At 39.8% G+C, this 19,602-nt stretch overlaps 1 protein-coding gene across 11 annotated transcripts in view; it reads right to left on the reverse strand.

Moving 5' to 3' along the window:
* Positions 1-19,408, reverse strand: part of LIN52 (lin-52 DREAM MuvB core complex component) — a 142,991-nt gene extending 123,583 nt beyond the window's left edge. For 3 of the 11 annotated variants that reach the window (XM_047737269.1, XM_047737268.1, XM_047737267.1), the window contains exons 1-5: positions 19,234-19,404; positions 13,436-13,510; positions 11,419-11,456; positions 6,444-6,510; positions 4,995-5,078 (exon numbers count right to left, since the gene is read on the reverse strand). In XM_047737269.1, coding sequence (XP_047593225.1) covers positions 4,995-5,078; positions 6,444-6,510; positions 11,419-11,456; positions 13,436-13,510; positions 19,234-19,264 — 295 coding nt within the window. In that variant the 5' untranslated portion in view covers positions 19,265-19,404. Of the gene's footprint in view, positions 542-2,085; positions 2,128-2,287; positions 2,309-3,676; positions 3,690-4,994; positions 5,079-6,443; positions 6,511-11,418; positions 11,457-13,435; positions 13,511-19,233 lie in introns of those variants that run through there. The other 8 variants (XM_047737265.1, XM_047737273.1, XM_047737272.1 and 5 more) reach the window with 8 other exon arrangements.
* Positions 19,409-19,602: the final 194 nt, after the last annotated feature.

The following is a 19,602-nucleotide window of genomic DNA, read 5'->3' on the forward strand; positions in this document are numbered from 1 at the left end:
GAAGCAATGAAAATAAAATTCTTTATATGGTAAGGCAGTTTACAATTTTCCATATTTCTAGGTACTTCATGGCAATTTCATATTAATTAACTGCTCAAGTCAAGCCAAGGGACCCCAGTCATGACAAGCTATAAACGCCTATACAAAAAATTACTGCACTCCAAAATCCCAAAAGGGTTATCTGAGACATAATCATGTACCAAATCAAAGGGCATAGTTCATCTTCCAAAAGACACAATCTAGTTACTAACAGCCCTAGAAGATACACATTATTTCTATACTAACATATAACAATGCTCTAGGGAAGTGACAATCATGTTTTGAGGACAAATATTTTTTGCACTTTTTTTCTTTCCATCATCTTTATCAGTGCAGATATTTGCATGAAAACAGGATCACTGGTCCTTGGGGATTCATCAGTTCCTATTGCTTATTTTTCATCCATGTCATCCTCTCAATTAATGCAGGAAAGAGGATTGAGACATCGAAACACCAGATTAGGGTGTCAAGTAAATGTCAACCCCTAGAGTAGATGAATAATCTGTAAGGACAAAAAAAAGATCTTGTTTTTATGCAAATACACTATATACAACAAAACAAAGAAAGACTGTACCCAAGAAGTCTAATACATATCAATATAAATCTTTCCAATTCTATTAGCTAAAACTATTTTCTATATGTCAGTTAATTTGTTGCAATCAGGGAAAAATGACAGTAAGTTGCAAAGCTTTGCTACAGAAATTGAAATAAGGCTGAATTTTGAACCAGAAAATAATTGTGAAAAATCTTAGCTGTGCTCATGGGACTCATATGGCAAAAATGAGCATTTCTGTTACAGAATTTTGGTTAAGTGCTTAAGGTGGCTGAGTTAAGTGACTGCAAATCCCCACCTACAATGTCTTAAGTTTCAGAAATACAAACACTGAATGGTAATATTTTTAACTGTGTGGATTAAAAACTAAAACAAACCACACCAAGTTTCTGACTCTGTGGAAAGCCACTAAAATAAACTTTACTGATGTTTAGGGGAACTCTTTATTCTAAAAACTGATAAAAAGAAAGACTCATTTATCCTGTAGTAAGAGCTTTCAAGGTAAAATAAATAGTTGATAAGATAAAATCCTTTATAGAAAAATTTTAGCTAATAACAAAAAAATGACAGAATTAGAATATTACCATTTGGCAACCTATAATAAAATAGGGGATCTAGGCAGTTACCAAAAGCTGCTAAAACTCTTGTGTAAGGCTGATGGAGAATTTTATAATGAATAATCAGGCTAACAATGCCTTCATCAACTAATTAATTTTAATCACAAAGAGAGATCGGCAGACATGATGTACTTTCTGATGGATGTATACAATTCCATTCAGGAAACAGCCAAAATAAAAATAGACTCAACCTGTATCTGTGAAAGCTACAAGATCTAACAACCAGGAAATAAAAAGGGATAAATGAACATATTAAGCACTACCATAGGAATGTGAACAACAAAATCCACAATGTATAAAATTCTACAGAATAACTAGGTTCAATAAATAGCAAAGGAAAATAAAAGGGGGGTGGAACTATGAGAGATGAAGATAGACTTAAGAGACATATCAATCAAATACAGTGTATAAACCTTATTCAGTACCTGATTCTTTTTTTTTTTTTAAAGATTTTATTTATTTATTTGACAGAGAGAGATCACAAGTAGACAGAGAGGCAGGCAGAGAGAGAGAGAGAGAGAGAGAGGGAAGCAGGCCCCCTGCTGAGCAGAGAGCCCGATGCGGAACTCGATCCCAGGACCCTGAGATCATGACCTGAGCCTAAGGCAGCGGCCCAACCCACTGAGCCACCCAGGCGCCCTCAGTACCTGATTCTAATAAACCAACTGTATAAAGACAATTATAAATCAACCAGGGAAATCTGAATCCTGATTAGCTATCTGACGATATTACACAAGCTTATTAAAAACTTTTAGGCATGGGGCCCCTGGGTGGCTCAGTCATTAAGTGTCTGCCTCTGGCTCAGGTCATGATCTTGGTGTCCTCGGATGGAGCTCCACATTAGGCTCCCTGCTCAGTGGGAAGCCTACTTCTCCCTCTCTCACTCCCGCAGCTTGTGTTCCCTCACTTTCTGCCACTCTGTCAAATAAATAAATAAAATCTTGGGGTGCCTGGGTGGCTCAGTGGGTTAAGCCGCTGCCTTCGGCTCAGGTCATGATCCCAGGGTCCTGGGATCGAGTCCCGCGTCGGGCTCGCTGCTCAGCAGGAAGCCTGCTTCCCTTCCTCTCTCTCTGCCTGCCTCTCTGCCTACTTGTGATCTCTCTCTGTCATATAAATAAATAAAATCTTTTAAAAAATAAATAAATAAATAAATAAATAAATAAAATCCTAAAAAAAAAATTTAGGCATAATAATGGCATTGTGGTTATATTTAAAAAGGTGAGGGAAGAAGACAGATCTTGTCTTTTGGAAATACATATGGAGTTATTAGGCGATGAGGTAATATAATACCCAAGATTTGCTTTAAAACAGGGGCGCCTTGGGGCACCTGGGTGGCTCTGTGGGTTAAGCCTCTACCTTCAGCTCAGGTCATGATCTCAGGGTCCTGGGATCGAGGCCCACTTCGGGTTCTCTGCTTGGCGGGGAGCCTGCTTACCGCCCTGCCTCCGCTGCCTACTTGTGAACTGTCAAATAAATAAATAAATATTTAAAAATAAATAAATAACATAATTATGGGAGGCTGTATAAGTGAAACTGATTGGCCCATATGCTGACTATTAAAGCTGGGTCATGGTCACATAAGGTCATTATTCTATTCTCTCTACTTTGGTATATGTTTAAAATTCTCCATAATAAAAAATGGGCAAAAATTTTATCTTTCTCAGTAGGAAAGCAAAAAAAGAAATACTAATCCAAGGAAACATGGCAATTTCAACTACAACTAACTAGAGATAATACTGTTGATAAACACATTTGGCAATATAGCACTTTCTTGATATAATGAGCATAAAATTTATTTCATTTAAAAAAATCGACACAGAGATAAAGTACGAGTATTATTATTACACCATTTACTATCCAGAGCTAGTAATAGAATCACCTTTTATATTATACCAACCTAGCATTCATGAATTTAATAATCACAGATTTGCCTTTTCATTACAAATACTGGAAGTCCATGACATACATGGTCAGTATTAATTTTGCCAACACATAAATTTCAATCACGAGAAATAAATGACCAGTAACAAAGAGGAGAGTTAGCTAACAATGGGTGAACCTAGCAGACCACCTAGCAACCATGGTCTGTTGTTTCTTGCTCCTTGATACATGAAGTGATTAAAAAACTTTTTAAGATTTTATTTATTTCCTTGAGAGAGAGAGAGAGTAAGAGAGAGAGCATGAGAAGGGAGAGAGTCAGAGGGAGAAGCAAACTCCCTGGTGAACAGGGAGCCCAATGCGGGACTCAATCCCCGGACTCCAGGATCATGACCTGAGCTGAAGGCAGTCACTTAACTGAGCCACCCAGGTGCCCAGAAAACATTTTTTGGTAAAAGAAAGCCAACTGTTGGGGCGCCTGGGTGGCTCAGTGGGTTAAGCCGCTGCCTTCGGCTCAGGTCATGATCTCAGGGTCCTGGGATCGAGTCCCACATCGGGCTCTCTGCTCGGCAAGAAGCATGCTTCCCTCTCTCTCTCTCTCTCTGCCTTCCTCTCCGTCTACTTGTGATCTCTCTCTGTCAAATAAATAAATAAAAATCTTTAAAAAAAAAAAAAAAGAAAGCCAACTGTTAATGACAATGATGGAAATATAAAAAGATAAAGAGGTCTAAGAAAGTGACAGACTATTAGTCAAAAATTTGAAGTTTTAAATGAAATTTTAGAGTGAAATATTGAATTTGGCAGTAATTTAGATAAACAATGTGAACAAATACTCTATATGCTCTATAAAGAAACAATTTATAAAACCGTTTTTAGGGTTGTTCTAATCAGCGCAAAACTTGCATGTTTGAAGATAATTATAAGCTACTGCAGCATCTCACAACTGTGGATTCAGGAAGGTGTCAGAATTACCCACTGACAACAAAGTTCTAACCACTGTATTTATGCTGAGTTCCTCTTTCAATTACAAAGTGAGAATTTCTACAATTCCTTTCCCAATTTTATAATGAATACAGTATAGAAAGAAATATAATCTATAAAGAAATAAATGTACACTGAAAGAATGGAGAGCAGACATATAATGAGAAGTTTTAAAATTTTAGTCGTCATAGCAGACTATGTTCTTGGTCTGCTATATGGCCCTTCCATTGGGGAACCAATCCTCCCTCCCATTCCATGGGCTTGAATCAGACTAACCCCTCTAATCTGTGTCTGCATCCTGGACCCAGGCTTGGCCCACCAGGGTTCTCCATGCTAACTGGCTGAAGTACTGGTTCTAAGATAGGCATCTGAGTCAAGATGGTACAGTATGAGTCCTCCCCAGGACCTTTCTCTTGGAATGTTCAGACAAGAACATTCATTTTGGGATTATCAGATTTAAAGACACATAAACTGAAGCTCCTTTTGGCCCCCTCCCCCCATGCTAGTTCAAAGAATAAGACTAATCCAAGAGCCCTGAGATGCAAAACAAAAGCCAAAACAAGAGCACATCTCAATGACATCATCAAAAGTCAAACATCTAAATACCTTCAAAGTTATTTCTACTCCTGAAATTTTGATTTATGTGAACTCATAAGGTCCCTCTTTTGCTTAAGCTACTTTGACTTGACATTCTATCGCTTTCAACTGAAAGGGTTTCCAATATACTTTCACTGTAGAGAGAAAAATAACTTGTTACTGAGTAAACTCAGTAATTATTTTAGTATACTACATCATAAAAGGAACTCTAGATTACGATGACTTCTTACCTTCACGACGCCTAGTAAAGACACTTTCGGAATTATAGCTAGCACTCATCATGAAATACACAACATGCAACCCTGAAAAAATGTGATCTGGGTACTCACACTCATCCAGCCCCAGCTGGTAGGCCAAGTTCTGTAGGCCTCGTACCTTCTCCATCAAATTAGCTGTGGTGAGGCTCCCCAGTTCTGAAACAGAATCATTTATTTCAAAACCGTATCTTTCTATTGTTCTCTAGTTAGCAATCCATTCAATCTGGAAATCCTTGTTATAAAGATTTTCAAGTGTAATTCTTACCTAGTAAGCAGAGAATGGATCCGTATCTCTTCTCATCCAATCCTTCCCCTTACATACACACACACCAGTGAATTTTTCCTACTACTGCAAAATGCTTCAGATGAACTTATGTTTAAGGCACAGGCCGGTTTGTATAGAACATAATGCTATCATCCCTTATTAAAAATTTAAAGTTTCCTTAGAAAATACACACTAATGGGATATTATATAAATGTCCATTTGGAACATTACAACAACGAACCTGAGATGCCCTTGAGACTTAATTTCTCCATGGTTGGAGGAGGGGATCTGCATTTAAGCATTTCATGCAGAACAATGAATTACTTCTGAAGTCAAATAAAGGTGTTATTTTCTCCCACTTATGATGCCACACTCATTATCCATATCTGGCATAAGTAGACTTTCGTGATTTGTTCAGCTGCCTAAATAGCTCAAGAATGCCATATTTTTACCTTAATTTCAGTCTATTACTTTACAACCATCATGAATCTTATCACCGGAAAGATGGTAAAAGTTAAATAAAGTAGAGCAAAATCAAGGAAAATTAATGTTTTTTAATTTAAATTTCTACTTTGTGGTTGAGTTCCAAGTCATTTATCAAACAACAATATTCACTACTTATAGTATTCCTTATGGGAGAAATTGATGGGATAGAAAGAACTAAAAGACATGTCTTAACCCACTAAGGGATTATCAATTAATAGTACTGACAACAATATATAGCAGTAATTTCTAAATAAGGCACTTGTGTTAAACTGGTAAGAGACTGGATTTAAAATATTAGTTTAAATTTTAACTCTTTCTAATAAATCTTAGGCTAAGTTAACCTCTGAACCTTGGATATCATGATACCTAATGTACATGACCTTTATAAGAATTAAACGGGAAAATTTATGTGAGATCTTTTGTCGACTATAGCATTATACAAAATAAAAGTTAATTAAAGGAATTAAGTTAATTCCTTTAATTAAGTTAATTAAAAAGTTAATTAAAGGAATTTTTAGGATTAAAGGAATAATTACAGGAATTTAGCAGCAGAAGAAATCATTATGAGTGGGTCCTGAATTGAAGGGATTTATACGTATGGAAAAATAGAGATAAGCATTCAGATATAAAGAACCATCAATCAGCTTGGTTAAGTAGGCAGTCTCACTGCAGCAAACACTTGTAAGGGAACAGTGAGAGAAAATTGGAAAGGTGTTTGGAGAGGAACATAAATGTCAGGTTAAAAGTTAGAGGTCACCAGCACGGCTTACCTTTCAACATGTCAATGTCATCACGTTCTATTTCAGCCATCCATTTGGGTGGGGAACTAGTAATAGGCTGTCAGAATATAAGAATATAACCACTCAGATACATACAAAATGTAAAGAGACCATCATCTTCCTTCTTACAGAAAAGTAGCTTGTCACACAGCCTTCAGGTTGTTTGAAAACACTGGCAAGTTACAGTTTCAAAAACCCAGATTTCTCTAGGTTCAGATATGACCTACAAAATAATTGACCTTGCAAAATAATTCTGTTCATTTTTACAGCTGGTCTCGGGGAAATGATCTTAGAAGAAAGGTCTGACTACTACTACTATTTCATAGATAAGAGGTTAGTAAAGCAATAAAAGAAATTACTTGAAATTCAGTTCTGGTAAAACCTCCAACTGAACTGTTTGAGACCATCAGGAAGTAACATTTTCTGGCAGAGGAGAAGATTCATAGAAAGATGTCTCTCTCTCTCTCTCCACACACACACACACACACACACACACACACAGGAATATTACTCAACCATTAAAAATAATGAAATCCCGGGGCACCTGGGGGGCTCATCTGGTTAAGCAGCCAACCCTTAGTTCTGGCTCAGATCATGATCTTGGGTTTGAGCCCAGTACTCAGCAGGGAGTACTCAGCAGGGAGTACTCAGCAGGGAGTCTGCTTGAAGATTCTCTCCTTTTGCTCCTCCCCCCACCCACACTCACTATCTCTAAGATAGATAAAATCTTAAAAAAAAAAAAATGAAATCTTTGCCATTTGTGACAACATAAATGGACCTAAAGGGTATTATGCTAAGTGAAAATAGGTCAGACAAAGAAAGACCAATAGCACATGATTTCACCTATATGTGAAACTGAAAACAAAACAAATGAACAGATAAAAAACAGAAACAGACTCACGAATACAGAGAACAAACTGGTGGTTGTGTTGGGGGGGATGGGCAAAATAGGTGAAAGGGATTGAGAGGTACAAACTTTCAGTTATAAAGTAAATAAGTCACAGAAATGAAAAGTACAGCACGGGGACTACAGTAAACAATAATGTAATATATATAATTGTTGATTCACTATGTTGTACACCCAAAACTAATATATGTCAACTATACTTCAGTTAAAATGTTTAAAAAGAGGAAATCCTCAATACGTGAGAAGATTGCAATGATCATCACTTCAAATTTCATTTTATTGTAGACATTTTAGAAAACTTTAGAATTTTAAATTATCCTCTCATTTTTTTTTTTTTAAGATTTTATTTATTCATGAGAGACAGAGAGACAGAGAGAGAGACAGAGGCAGAGGGAGAAGCAGGCTCCCCAAGGAACAGGGAGCTCAGTGTGGGACTCAATCCCAGGACCCCAGGATCATGACCTGAGCCAAAGTCAGATGCTTAACCATCTGAGCCACCCAGGCGCCCCATCCTCTCATCTCTGAAAAGTGAAGTTACAAAATATGAAGGAGAGCCCATTCTTGGAATAATTTTGGGCAACACTTTTCAATCCTAGTTGCCCATGAGAATCATCTATGGAACAAAAAAAACCGATGCCCTGGACACACTCCAGATGCACTGATTTAGAATATTGGAGGTGGAATGAGGGTCCATTGGAGAGAACAGAGCAAGGGACGTTACATATATATTTTTTTTAATGTAATACTGTCCATTTAACTTCAAAAACATTTTAGCATCTTAAACATACAAATCAGATAACAGAACAATGCAAACTGTGTTTAGTATAGAAAGTTCTAGAACTTTCACTGTTGCAGTGGCTCTTTGCTTTACAATGAAGAGTTCTACAGCTCATTTAAAAACAAAGTTGAAACCTACACTTAACTAAAAAAGATCCAAACACATCTCATACCAGTGGACCCCCTCCTTTTCCACAGGTAAGAAAGGCAACAGAATGCTGTGTCACTATCACACAAACATGACAAATTGAAGCTAAGTGAACACCCACTGTAATGTTCACAGGTCCAGCCTCCCAGCACACATCCCAAGCTACAACCAGTACATACGAATTTTTTAAAAGCTCCACAACTGCACACTGATGATTCTGTTGTGTAGGCAGGGGTATGGCTGAGAAACATTATTTCAGCTTTCAGTCTTTTTTCTCTTTTTTTCCCTTAATTAACATTTGCTGGATACTATGCGACCAATGCATCATATGACTTAATTTTCTAATCAACCCTATGAAGCAGGTATTATTATCCTCATTTTACAAAGGAGGAAAAAAAAAAAACAAGTACAGGAAGATTATAAATCACTTGCTTCTGGATACACAGCTATTGGAGCCAAGATTTAAACCCAGGAAGTCTGAGTACAGAAACCACTATTCTATACTTCCTTTCCTAGAACGCTATTGGTCAAATTTGCCATTTTTGGCCACCAGTAGGGAAACAGACTATACCAGGGGATTTTAACCTGGGGTCCCGGGATGACCCAAACCCCTAGAAACAAAACTTAAAATGAATGTGCATACCTCTAGGGAAAAGAGGTAGATACATAATCAGATTTTCAAAAAACAACATATTTTGGGGCGCCTGGATGGCTCAGTGGGTTAAAGCCTCTGCCTTCGGCTCAGGTCATGATCTCAGGGTCCTGGGATCGAGTCCCACATCAGGCTCTCTGCTCCGCAGGGAGCCTGCTTCCTCCTCTCTCTCTCTCTGCCTGCCTCTCTGCCTACTTGTGATCTCTCTCTGTCAAATAAATAAATAAAATCTTTTAAAAAAAACATATTTTAATGAAAGGGTTTTTTTTTTTTAAGATTTTATTTATTTGACAGAGAGATCACAAGCAGGCAGAGAGGCAGGCAGAGAGAGGCAGGGGAAGCAGGCTCCCTGCTGTGCAGAGAGCCCCACACGGGGCTCGATCCCAGGACCCTGGGATCATCACCTGAGCCAAAGGCAGAGGCTTTAACCCACTGAGCCACCCAGGCACCCCTTATTTATTTTTTTTTTTAAGATTTTATTTATTTATTTGACAGAGAGAGAGATCACAAGTAGGCAGAGAGGCAGGCAGAGAGAAAGGAGGAAGCAGGCTCCCTGCCAAGCAGAGAGCCCAATGTGGGACTCGATCCCAAGACCCTGAGGTCATGACCTGAGCCGAAGGCAGAGGCTTAACCCACTGAGCCACCCAGGCACCCCTAATGAAAGTTTTTTTTTTAAAAACTTATTTCTATTTATAACTCAAAATACTTAGTTGTTACTAAATATAATTAACTGACCTAAAAAGTAAGTATGAATGAGAATGTAAGAAAATTATGTTAGGTACTTTGTACTCAATCTATTAGACAAAAGCTAATCTAATACAAATAGCTACTGAGAACTGTTTATTATGTCTTAGGCACTATGCAAAGTATCTTACATGCATGATAGCATTTTACACTAAGATTCTTATGAGGTAGCTTCAGATAAGACCACTAAGGCTCAAAAATGTTAGGAAACTTGCTCAGGTCATGGAGAGTGAAGCAGCAGATTCAGGACTCAAATCCAAGTGTGTCGACTCCAAAACCCTACACCATCCTGAACTCTTCATGCTTAGCCCTTACTGAATGCTAAATGAGCACCGGCCAGCTTTCATACAACCCAAGATCTTGAATAAATGGGAGGCTACCAAGTTTAAACTACCTCCGAGCAGATATTCTCAAGGAATCTGAAAGCCACAGGGCCTTACTATGTATTTTTTTCTGTTTATTTTTTAAGATTTTATTTATTTATTTGACACAGAGAGAACAAGCACGAGCAGGGGAAGCAGGAGAGGGAGAAGCAGGCCCCCTGTTGAGCAAGGAGCCTGATGTGGGGCTCAATCCCAGGACCCCAGAATCATGACCTGAGCCGAAGGCAGACACTTAACCGACTGAGCCACCCAGGTGCCCCTCTACAGTCTGTTTAAAAACAAAATTTTAAAAATTTAAAAGTAGTTTTAAAAACATTTAAAACTACCACACCTCACTTAAAAAATGAGAGTTATAGTACAAATCCCCAATGGCATGGTTTACTAGATAGAGCATGAGCTCTGTAATAGATGTAACTTGCATTCAAATCCTGGTCTGTCACTCATTAGAACTTGGGTAAGTAATTTCCAAGGTTCTCTTTCAGTTACTGCTTTTTTTTTTTTTTTTTTAACACTGGACTCAAATGCTTCTGCATATGGTGTTAAGAGTATGGATGCTAATAATCAGCTAGTGGATTCAAAGCCTGGTTCTGCCATGCATAGCGTATAACCTTGGATAACCTACTTAACCTCTCTCCCTATCCCCATTTCCTTGTCTGTAAAATTGGGCTAATAATAGTACCTACACCCCACATGGTTTTGTGAAGATTAAATAATATACATATAGTACTTAGAACTGAGTGCCAGGGATATGGTAAGCACTATGTAAGCACTAGCTGATACTATAATCACGTTCTCCTGGTTGTGGGACTGTAAGAGAATATATGGACAGCTCAAACACAGCGTGTGCCACCCAGAACGTACAAAGGTTGTGGCTCTAATGGATGTCTTCCTTTGCTTTTTGATGAGCCACTGAGAAACTTCAAAAAGCCAGTAAAGATAAAAAAAAAAAAAAAAATTAAAAAAAAAAATTAAAAAAAAAAAAAAAAAGCCAGTAAAGAGGTGTAAGATAAGGTGAAATGCATCCCATAAACAACAGAGAAAAGCTTCAAAATCATGGTTTGGGCAAAAAAGAATACTGATGTTACATTAAAGATTTCAACGGCTTTACCTTAAAAGCTTTTAAGCTAAGAAAAAAGGCTAATAAGCAAAAGTCAAAATGCCAAAATGGAATATCTGAACAGAGGAAGACATTATTATCAACATGATGATAATATACACAGATTTCCAGGGCTCTAGTTACAATCTGATTGGAAACCTATGATATTTTTCTTGAGAATAAGAAAATAGGGGATATTTGAACTTTTAAGGAGCAAAACACTGGATAAGCTTCATTAGGTAAGTGAAATATTACTTACACTTTTAAAGGAAGCTGCAAATTCAGCGACACCTGGTACTGAAAAGAAAAAACACATCATTTATTTAATATACATTTTAGTGCCCCAGACAGAGAGGAGCCAAATAATAAGAAAACAGCCTTGTCTTCAAGGGGCTTATAGTCTGGAAGAGGAGAAAGAGTAACTCAGTAACTATAATACTGGTTAAGTGCTCCAAGAAAGATACCAGGCGCGATGGGATCTATATCAGATTGAGGGAGCAGGAAAGTTTCCTAGAGAAAATGCCTCAACCAAACTTGCAAGGACAGGATTAGCTGGATGAGAGAATGCGGAGATACACTATCTCTTATCAGAAAGTTTAAATTTTTTTTTTTTAAAGATTTTATTTATTTATTTGTCAGAGTGAGCACAGGCAGACAGAGTGGCAGGCAGAGGCAGATGGAGAAGCAGGCTCCTGCTGAGCAAGGCGCCCGATGTGGGACTCGATCCCAGGACACTGGGATCATGACCTGAGCGGAAGGCAGTGGCTTAACCAACTGAGCCACCCAGGCGTCCCTAAATTTCTTTTTTTAGGTATTCTGTCTTGTCAGGGATTGTTAATTGGGTAATTGTTTACTTAAATGCCTCAAGGGAAGAATCACATTAGAAAACATAAAGATAAAAAGCAGATATTCAGGGGCCCCTGGGTGATTCAGTCAGTCAAGAGGCTGCCTTCGGCTCAGGTCATGATTCCAGGGTCCTGGGACCAAGCCCCAAATCGGGCTTCCTGCTCAGTGGGGAGCCTTCTTCTCCTTCTCCCCCTGTCTACTTGTGCTCTATCTCTCTGTCAAGTTAAAAAAAAAAAAAAGGCATGGGGCACGTAGGTAGCTCAGTGGGTTAAGCCTCTGCCTTTGGCTCAGGTCATGGTCTCAGGGTCCTGGGATCGAGTCCCACATTGGGCTCTCTGCTCAGCAGGGAGCCTGCTTCCCCCTTTCTCTCTGCCTACTTGTGATCTCTGTCAAAAAAAAAAAAGGGCAGATATTTAAAAAATAAAATACTGTTCACCCTCACTAATAAAGAAATATGAATTAAAAAGTAATAAAAATTAGTAACATCCAGGGGCACCTGGTGGCTCAGTCAGTTGAGCTTCTGAGTCTTGGTTTTTGGCTCAGATCATGATCTAAGAGTCATAAGACTGAGCACACCCTCTCACCCCTATCCCCTCCCATCAGCCTCTGTGCTCAGCATGTAGTCTTTCTGAGAGTCCCTCTATCCCCTTCCCTCTACCCCTCCCTGCCCTCTAAAATAAATAAATAAATCTTTTAAAAAAAAATTTTGGTAACATCCAATATTGGCTGGTATGTGGGTAAATGGGCCCTCTCACACACAGCCGTCCTCTTCATTGCGCACAAAGATACATATTGAGTTGTTTGTAATATCAAACAGTGGATCTAAGGTATCCAAATAGGGTAGGAATATATAAACTACAGTTTATCTATTATAATAAAATAGGAAAATGAAGTAGATTTACACCTACTAACATAGAAAGAGCCATTAATAAATTACTAGGTAGAATGAGTTAAGCTACACTAGCTTAAGCATGTACCTATGACCCCATCATTATACCAAAAAAACAAAAACAAAAATAAAACAAAAATCCAAACAAACCCAAGAAGCCCTGCTGTATACTTTAAAAATATTTATTTGTTTACCTATATAATCATAAAAAAGGCCAAAAGGATTTTTACCAAACTATTAATTGTGAGTTTACAAGAGTGAGTGAAGGAGGTGAGGAACTACTACTTTCTGTATCTCTGTACTGTCTGAACTTATTACATAATAATTCAATTTTTTAAGGCCCTCTATCATTTCCTGAGTCACACTGTGTCCTGAAAAAGTTAAACTACCAGACAGCTATTCTTAACATTAGACCACAGAATTCAGTCTGTTCCCTGTGAAGTAAAAATTTTAACCATTACAGTTAAATGATAACCAAAAATCTCAAAGTAGCACTGGGTTCTGCTGTATTGATTCTGATATCAAGAAACCAAAAACTTACACTGTTCTGGCCAAAGGTCTGGTGAGGCACGGTCAAGTTTTTCAAAACTTAGCAAAGATGCTTCCAGATCTGTCCCTAGAACAAAACACCAAGAAGAGCCAAGAAGACACAAAACACGTTAATTTACATCTTAGAGCATTTTAGTCTCAAAGAACACAACAAACTGGAACATTCACTTGGAAGTCCTTTTTTTTTTTTTTTAGAAAGATTTTATTTATTTACTTGACGGAGAGATGGAGAGCGCAAGCAGGGTGAGGGACGGGGGGAGAAGCCGACTCTGGGCTCATGACCCGAGCTGAAGGCAGACGCTTAACTGACTGAACCACCCAGGTGCTTCAGAAATCTGAGTTATATAATCACTGACACTCCTGGGGTATGATATTATACAAATAAATCATTCTCCTTCATCAAACTTCACGTCTCTGATCTCGAAAATGGGAGCAATATTTGAGCGGGGTATTAGGAAAAATAAATCTCAACCAACCCACCTGCACCTTCACTCAGACTCCTAGACTTTCCCCAATTAAGACAAACTCCTCTGAAGAGCTCTGGATGTCAATTTCTCTTGCTCTGTCAAAGACATTATCTTGAATAATCTCTCTTGCACAATTTCTACCTTCTCTCCTGGCTCATACTCAACAGTAAGCAAGCCTGTTCTAGAATTCCCCTTCTTTGAAAAAAAAAACTCTTCCATGACGCCATTACCTCCTTACTCCTCCTTCATTACAAAACGTCTTGCGTTGTCTATCCTGACGTCTCCACTTCCTCACCTCACATTCTCTCCTTAACTCAAAACAATTGGGCTTCTGCTCCCCTATACTGTGGTGTGTGCTGTGGTCAAGGTCATCTGTGACCTATGTTGCTAAACCCAGTGGTCACTTCTCTGTTGTCTGTGACTTCTTTGCAGCATTTACACACTGACCACTCTCCTTGAAAAACTCCACTTCTAGGGCACCTGGGTGGCTCAGTCAGTTAAGTGTCTGACTCTTGGTTTCGGCTCAGGTCATGATCTTAGGGTTGTAAGATCAAGCCCTGCATTAGGCTCCACACTCAGCGAGGAGTCTGCTTGAGATTTCCCACTTTCCCTCTCCCTCTGTTCCCCCCACCCTCATCTCACATGCTCTCTCTCTCTATCTCAAATAAATAAATAGATCTTAAAAGAGAGAGAAAAGAAAAACTCCACTTCTAGCTTCTGTAAAATTGATTTTTCTCCTACCTCACCAACTCCTTCCTTCCTTTCCTCCACTCAGGTCCCACCCCTGGCTTGTTTCACTCTCTACCAAAAGCCTCCAAAGAGATCTCATCTAGCCCCATAGCCTTTACCATCATATATATGTCAATGACTCCACATTTATATTTCCAGTCCCTATCTTTCCCAGGACTTCAGAAGTATAGCTAAGAGGCTACTTAACAAACTTCTCTGCCAGAACTCTGATAACTCTCAACATCCTTCTCCATTTACACGTGTGAAAATCTTTCTGAGTCCAATAATTACATTCAAAACCACCTACATCTCAAGAAATAGCACCACCATGAACCCTAGTTCTCAGATCAAAACCTAGAAATCATCATGCCTTCCCTTTCCTTCAACGTTCCATTACAAACCATTAGTAAATCCAGTAGTTTCCATCTCCAAAACACACCATGAAACCAAATGAATTAACCAAAGAATCATCACTTCTCTCGAAGACTACTTCAGAAGCCTCTCAACAGTTCTCCCTGCTTCTGTTCTTACCTCTTCCCCTCTCTACCCAAATCTGTTCTTCACAAAGTAGCCAGAACTGATTTTTTTTTTTTAATGTCAATCAATTTGTGTCACTCTTCAGAGTAAGGGACTTCTTCCCAGCTAATTTCATGAATGTATATTGCCCATGCCCTAAAAAAAAAAAAAAAAAAAAAAAAATCATGCATGATCCAGCCCTTGCCTAATTCTTTGATACCATTCTTTGCCACTTTTGCCTCGGCACACAGTAAGTGCTCAAAATTATTAACAATTAACATTTGTTGAGTACATATTTTGTGCTCAGTATCCTAACGAGTTGCATTAATTAATGATCTAAACAGTGGTTCTTAACATTTTCTGGGTGAGTCACATCTCCAGAAATCTGGGGTGGGGGGGCAGTTACAGCCTCATTCCCTGTACATACGTATAAAATTTTTCAACATGTATTTTTCTCTAACCTGAATTTTTTCCCCCAAATAGTCTAAGGGAATTTCCAGCAATATTCTAATCGGGAAAGAACTCAACCCTAATAAATTGCCTTAACAAAGCACCCAAAAATGGTAACAAAGAAAAGCTGTGTGTAACACACAAAATTCCAACTTTCAAACTCCTTAGGAATGTTAGTGATGGGAAGCTCAACCATAACAAAAGTGAACCTATCGAGAATAGGATCTGATAACAAACAACGGTGGTCTTATGATACCACAAGTCTGGAGCATAACTCAGACTCTGCTATGAGTGTTACTCTCATACATTAAGTAATTTCAAAGTTTTCCTTTTTAAAGAAATCCCAAGCAGGGCGCCTGGGTGGTTCAGGTGGTTAAGGGTCTGCCTTCAGCTCAGGTCATGATTCCAGGGCCCTGGGATCAAGCCCCATATCGGGCTTTCTGCTCAGCAGAGAGTCTGCTTCTCTGTCTCCCTCTGCCCTCCCCCTCTGTTCATGTGCTCTCTCTCAAATAAATGAATGAAACCTTTTTTAAAAAATCAAGTATGCAAACAGAGTTGAGTACAGAGATGGCTAGAAGACCAATGGGGGAAAAATGTTTCCAATATTTTTCCTAGCCAAAAAAGTAAAAGAAATAGAGAAGACACGAAAAAAATCTAATACAAGGAACACAGCTCTAAAACCTATAAAACTTAGGGTCGCCTGGGTGGCTCAGTGGGTTAAAGCCTCTGCCTTTGGTTCAGGTCATGATCCCAGGGTCCTGGGATCGAGCCCCACATCGGGCTCTCTGCTCATTGGGGAGCCTACTTCCCTCCCCCTCTCTCTCTGCCTGCCTCTCTGCCTACCTGTGATCTCTGCCTGTCAAATAAATAAAATATTATAAAAAAATAAATAAAACCTATAAAACTTATAAATATAAAAACAATTTAGTAATAAACTAAAAATTTTAATAGCAATTACTTCTACTCCCATCACCTGGCTGATTTTTTTTTTTTTAATTCTGGCAAGATATACATAACAAAATTCACCACTTCAACCATTTTTAAGGGTACAATTCGGTGGCATTAAAAACATTCACACTGCTGTGTAACCATCATTATCATCCATCTCCTGAATATTTTCACCATTCCAAACTGAAATTCTCTACTCATTAAATAGTAACTCCCCATTCCCTTAGCCAACTTTTTAAATAATCCTTTTTTTCTGGCAAGAAAAAATACATTTTAAGACAGAATCCTGGGGCGCCTGGGTGGCTCAGTGGGTTAGGCCGCTGCCTTCGGCTCAGGTCATGATCTCAGGATCCTGGGATCGAGCCCCGAATCGGGCTCTCTGCTCAGCAGGGAGTCTGCTTCCTCCTCTCTCTCTGTCTGCCTCTCTGCCTGCTTGTGATCTCTCTCTGTCAGATAAATAAATAAAATCTTTAAAAAAAAAAAAAAAAAAGACAGAATCCAGGAAGGAGAAGGAATTGCTCTCTCTCTCTCCCCCATCCCCACCCCCCCCCCTTTTTTTAAGATTTATTTATTTGAGAGAGAGAGAGAGAGCAGGAGCACAGAGAGAATCCTCAAGCAGACTCCCCACTGAGCATGGAGCCCTAGGTATGGCTCAATCTCAGGACCCTGAGATCATGACCTGAGTTAAAAATCAAGAGTTGGCTGCCTGAGCCAAGCAGGCACCCCAGGGAATCTCTTTTGACTCTGAACACCCATAATTTCTTATACAGTATTCACATGTGCTCAAAAAACCTAAGTTAAGCTTGAAACCTGAGGCTAATATATTTATTATTTATGTAAATATTCTAAAAGATCTGCTGCTTGCCAGACACTGTGCTAAACTCTGGGATCCAACTATTAACAGGACAAGATTTGGAGTTTATAAACCAGCATGAAAGGGGCAAACAGAATAACTACGCTGACAATGAAGGTATGAAATAGTAAATAATAGTGAAAACAGGCAACTCCAGATACTGTGTTTTGGGAAACCTTCTCTGAGAGGTGACATCTAAAATGAGACCTGACAGGGCGCCTGGGTGGCTCAGTGGGTTGAGCCGCTGCCTTCGGCTCGGGTCGTGATCTCAGGGTCCTGGGATCGAGTCCCGCATCGGGCTCTCTGCTCAGCAGGAGGCCTGCTTCCCTCTCTCTCTCTCTCTCTGCCTGCCTCTCCGTCTACTTGTGATCTCTCTCTGTCAAATAAATAAATAAAATCTTTAAAAAAAATTAAAAAAAATAAAAAAATAAAAAAAAATAAAATGAGACCTGACATTATCTCAGGATAGTGAGATCGAGTCCAGCATCGGGCTCAAGTTCAGAGCAGAGTCCGCTTGAGATTCTTTCCTGGTCCTTTTTCCTCCCCCTCCTCCCACACACGTTCTCTCTCGCTTCTCTCTTTCTTTTTAAAAGGGTAAAAAATAAATAAATACATAAGAAAGACCTGAGGGGCGCCTGGGTGGCTCAGTGGGTTAAGCCTCTGCCTTCAGCTCAGGTCACAATCCCAGGGTCCTGGGATGGAGCCCTCCATCCGGCTCTGCTCAGCGGGGAGCCTGCCTCCACCTCTCTCTCTGCCTGCCTCTCTGCCTACTTGTGATCTCTGCCTGTCAAATAAATAAATAAAATCTTTAAAAAAAGAAAAAGAAAGACCTGAAAGTGCAAAAGTGTTTACATGATTGATTAATCTTTACCTTTCCCAAAGAACTTAGCATTAAGCCTTTCATATAATGGGAACTCAGTAATAGCTCTCCTGGCCTGAATTTCCTTATTCCTGAAATAAACTTCCAAGATTTTTTTCCAAACATAAAATGTGTTTGAGAAGAAAAAACTACATACCAAAAAAATGGACATGGGGATGGTGGCGGTAGAAGCAAAATTTAAATGAGTTCAGAAATGACTGCAAAACCATAACTAAGGCAGAACAGCGCGCAAAAAAATGTGGTTATACCAAAACCACTTAACTGCTATCTGAAATGCCCTACATCTTAGCATATAAAGAGAAATCATTCACTCACTCATCCTGGGGAAACAACATATACAGTAGAAGCAAGAGTGTATGAGATAAGTATATGACCACACTGAAGTGTTCAATTCTCTTCTTTCTCTGGACTCTTCATTGGGAGGGGCCATGATAGGGAAACGGTGCCAATCTACGCAGACAGAAGAGTATCAGGTTTTGCTTGCGGCTTAATCCCGGGATGAGGTCAGTCACCAACCCTAGCTAGGATTTGAGAGAATCGTTCCAGATGCTCCAAAAGAAGAAAATCGACCCTTCAATGGGGTGCCTGAGAAGGAGAAAGCTACACTAGATCACCGCATTTACCCCAGCAGTATCTCCTCCTCGGCCCTGCCTCACCCAAATGGGGCTAAGGCAAGGCCAGGGCGATCCCAGTCCTTTCTCCTGGAATGCGCCCCACGAGGGTGCCCTCCTTCACCCTCTTGATACAGAGGGGAAACCGGGCACCTCCAGAGCTTCTGTGAAGAACCGCCGAGCTTGAGGACGAACTCGCAGTGGAAAGAAAAAGTGGAAAGCAAAGTGTTGGAGCCCAAGAAAAAAAAGCGTTAGTTTACGGGGCAGACAGAGTGGAAGTCCCCGGCAGAGCAAAGAAGGAGGTTGCAGGGGAAAGATTCCTAAGCCGGTTCTTACCGTCTGTGGGAGACGCCATCTTCCAACCCATGTCACGTGACGTGGCCAACTGTCGGCGGGAAAGCAAAGATCCATAAGCCACGCCCCCCCCCAAGAAATCCTATCCTCGGCTCGCAGCCACGTCTCATTTCCCCGCCCTATAGGGCAATCTTTGCCTAGCCCCGCCCCCAGTGCTCTCGCGTAGGGAAATGAGGTGGAGCGACTGCAAAGTTCTTGAAGGGTCTTATTTATGTTCCTCGGGAAGGGGGGGTGGGGCCGCGGTCGTCCATGTGGCCAATCGGGGTTCCCGTTTAGGGGGCGTCTCCTCCGAGGGCTCAATACGGAGTACCCTAGCCAGGGGCGACTGCCCTGCCTCCGCCTACAGAATTT

The sequence above is a fragment of the Lutra lutra genome, chromosome 7, assembly GCF_902655055.1.
Source record: "Lutra lutra chromosome 7, mLutLut1.2, whole genome shotgun sequence".
Classification (NCBI taxonomy): domain Eukaryota; kingdom Metazoa; phylum Chordata; class Mammalia; order Carnivora; family Mustelidae; genus Lutra; species Lutra lutra.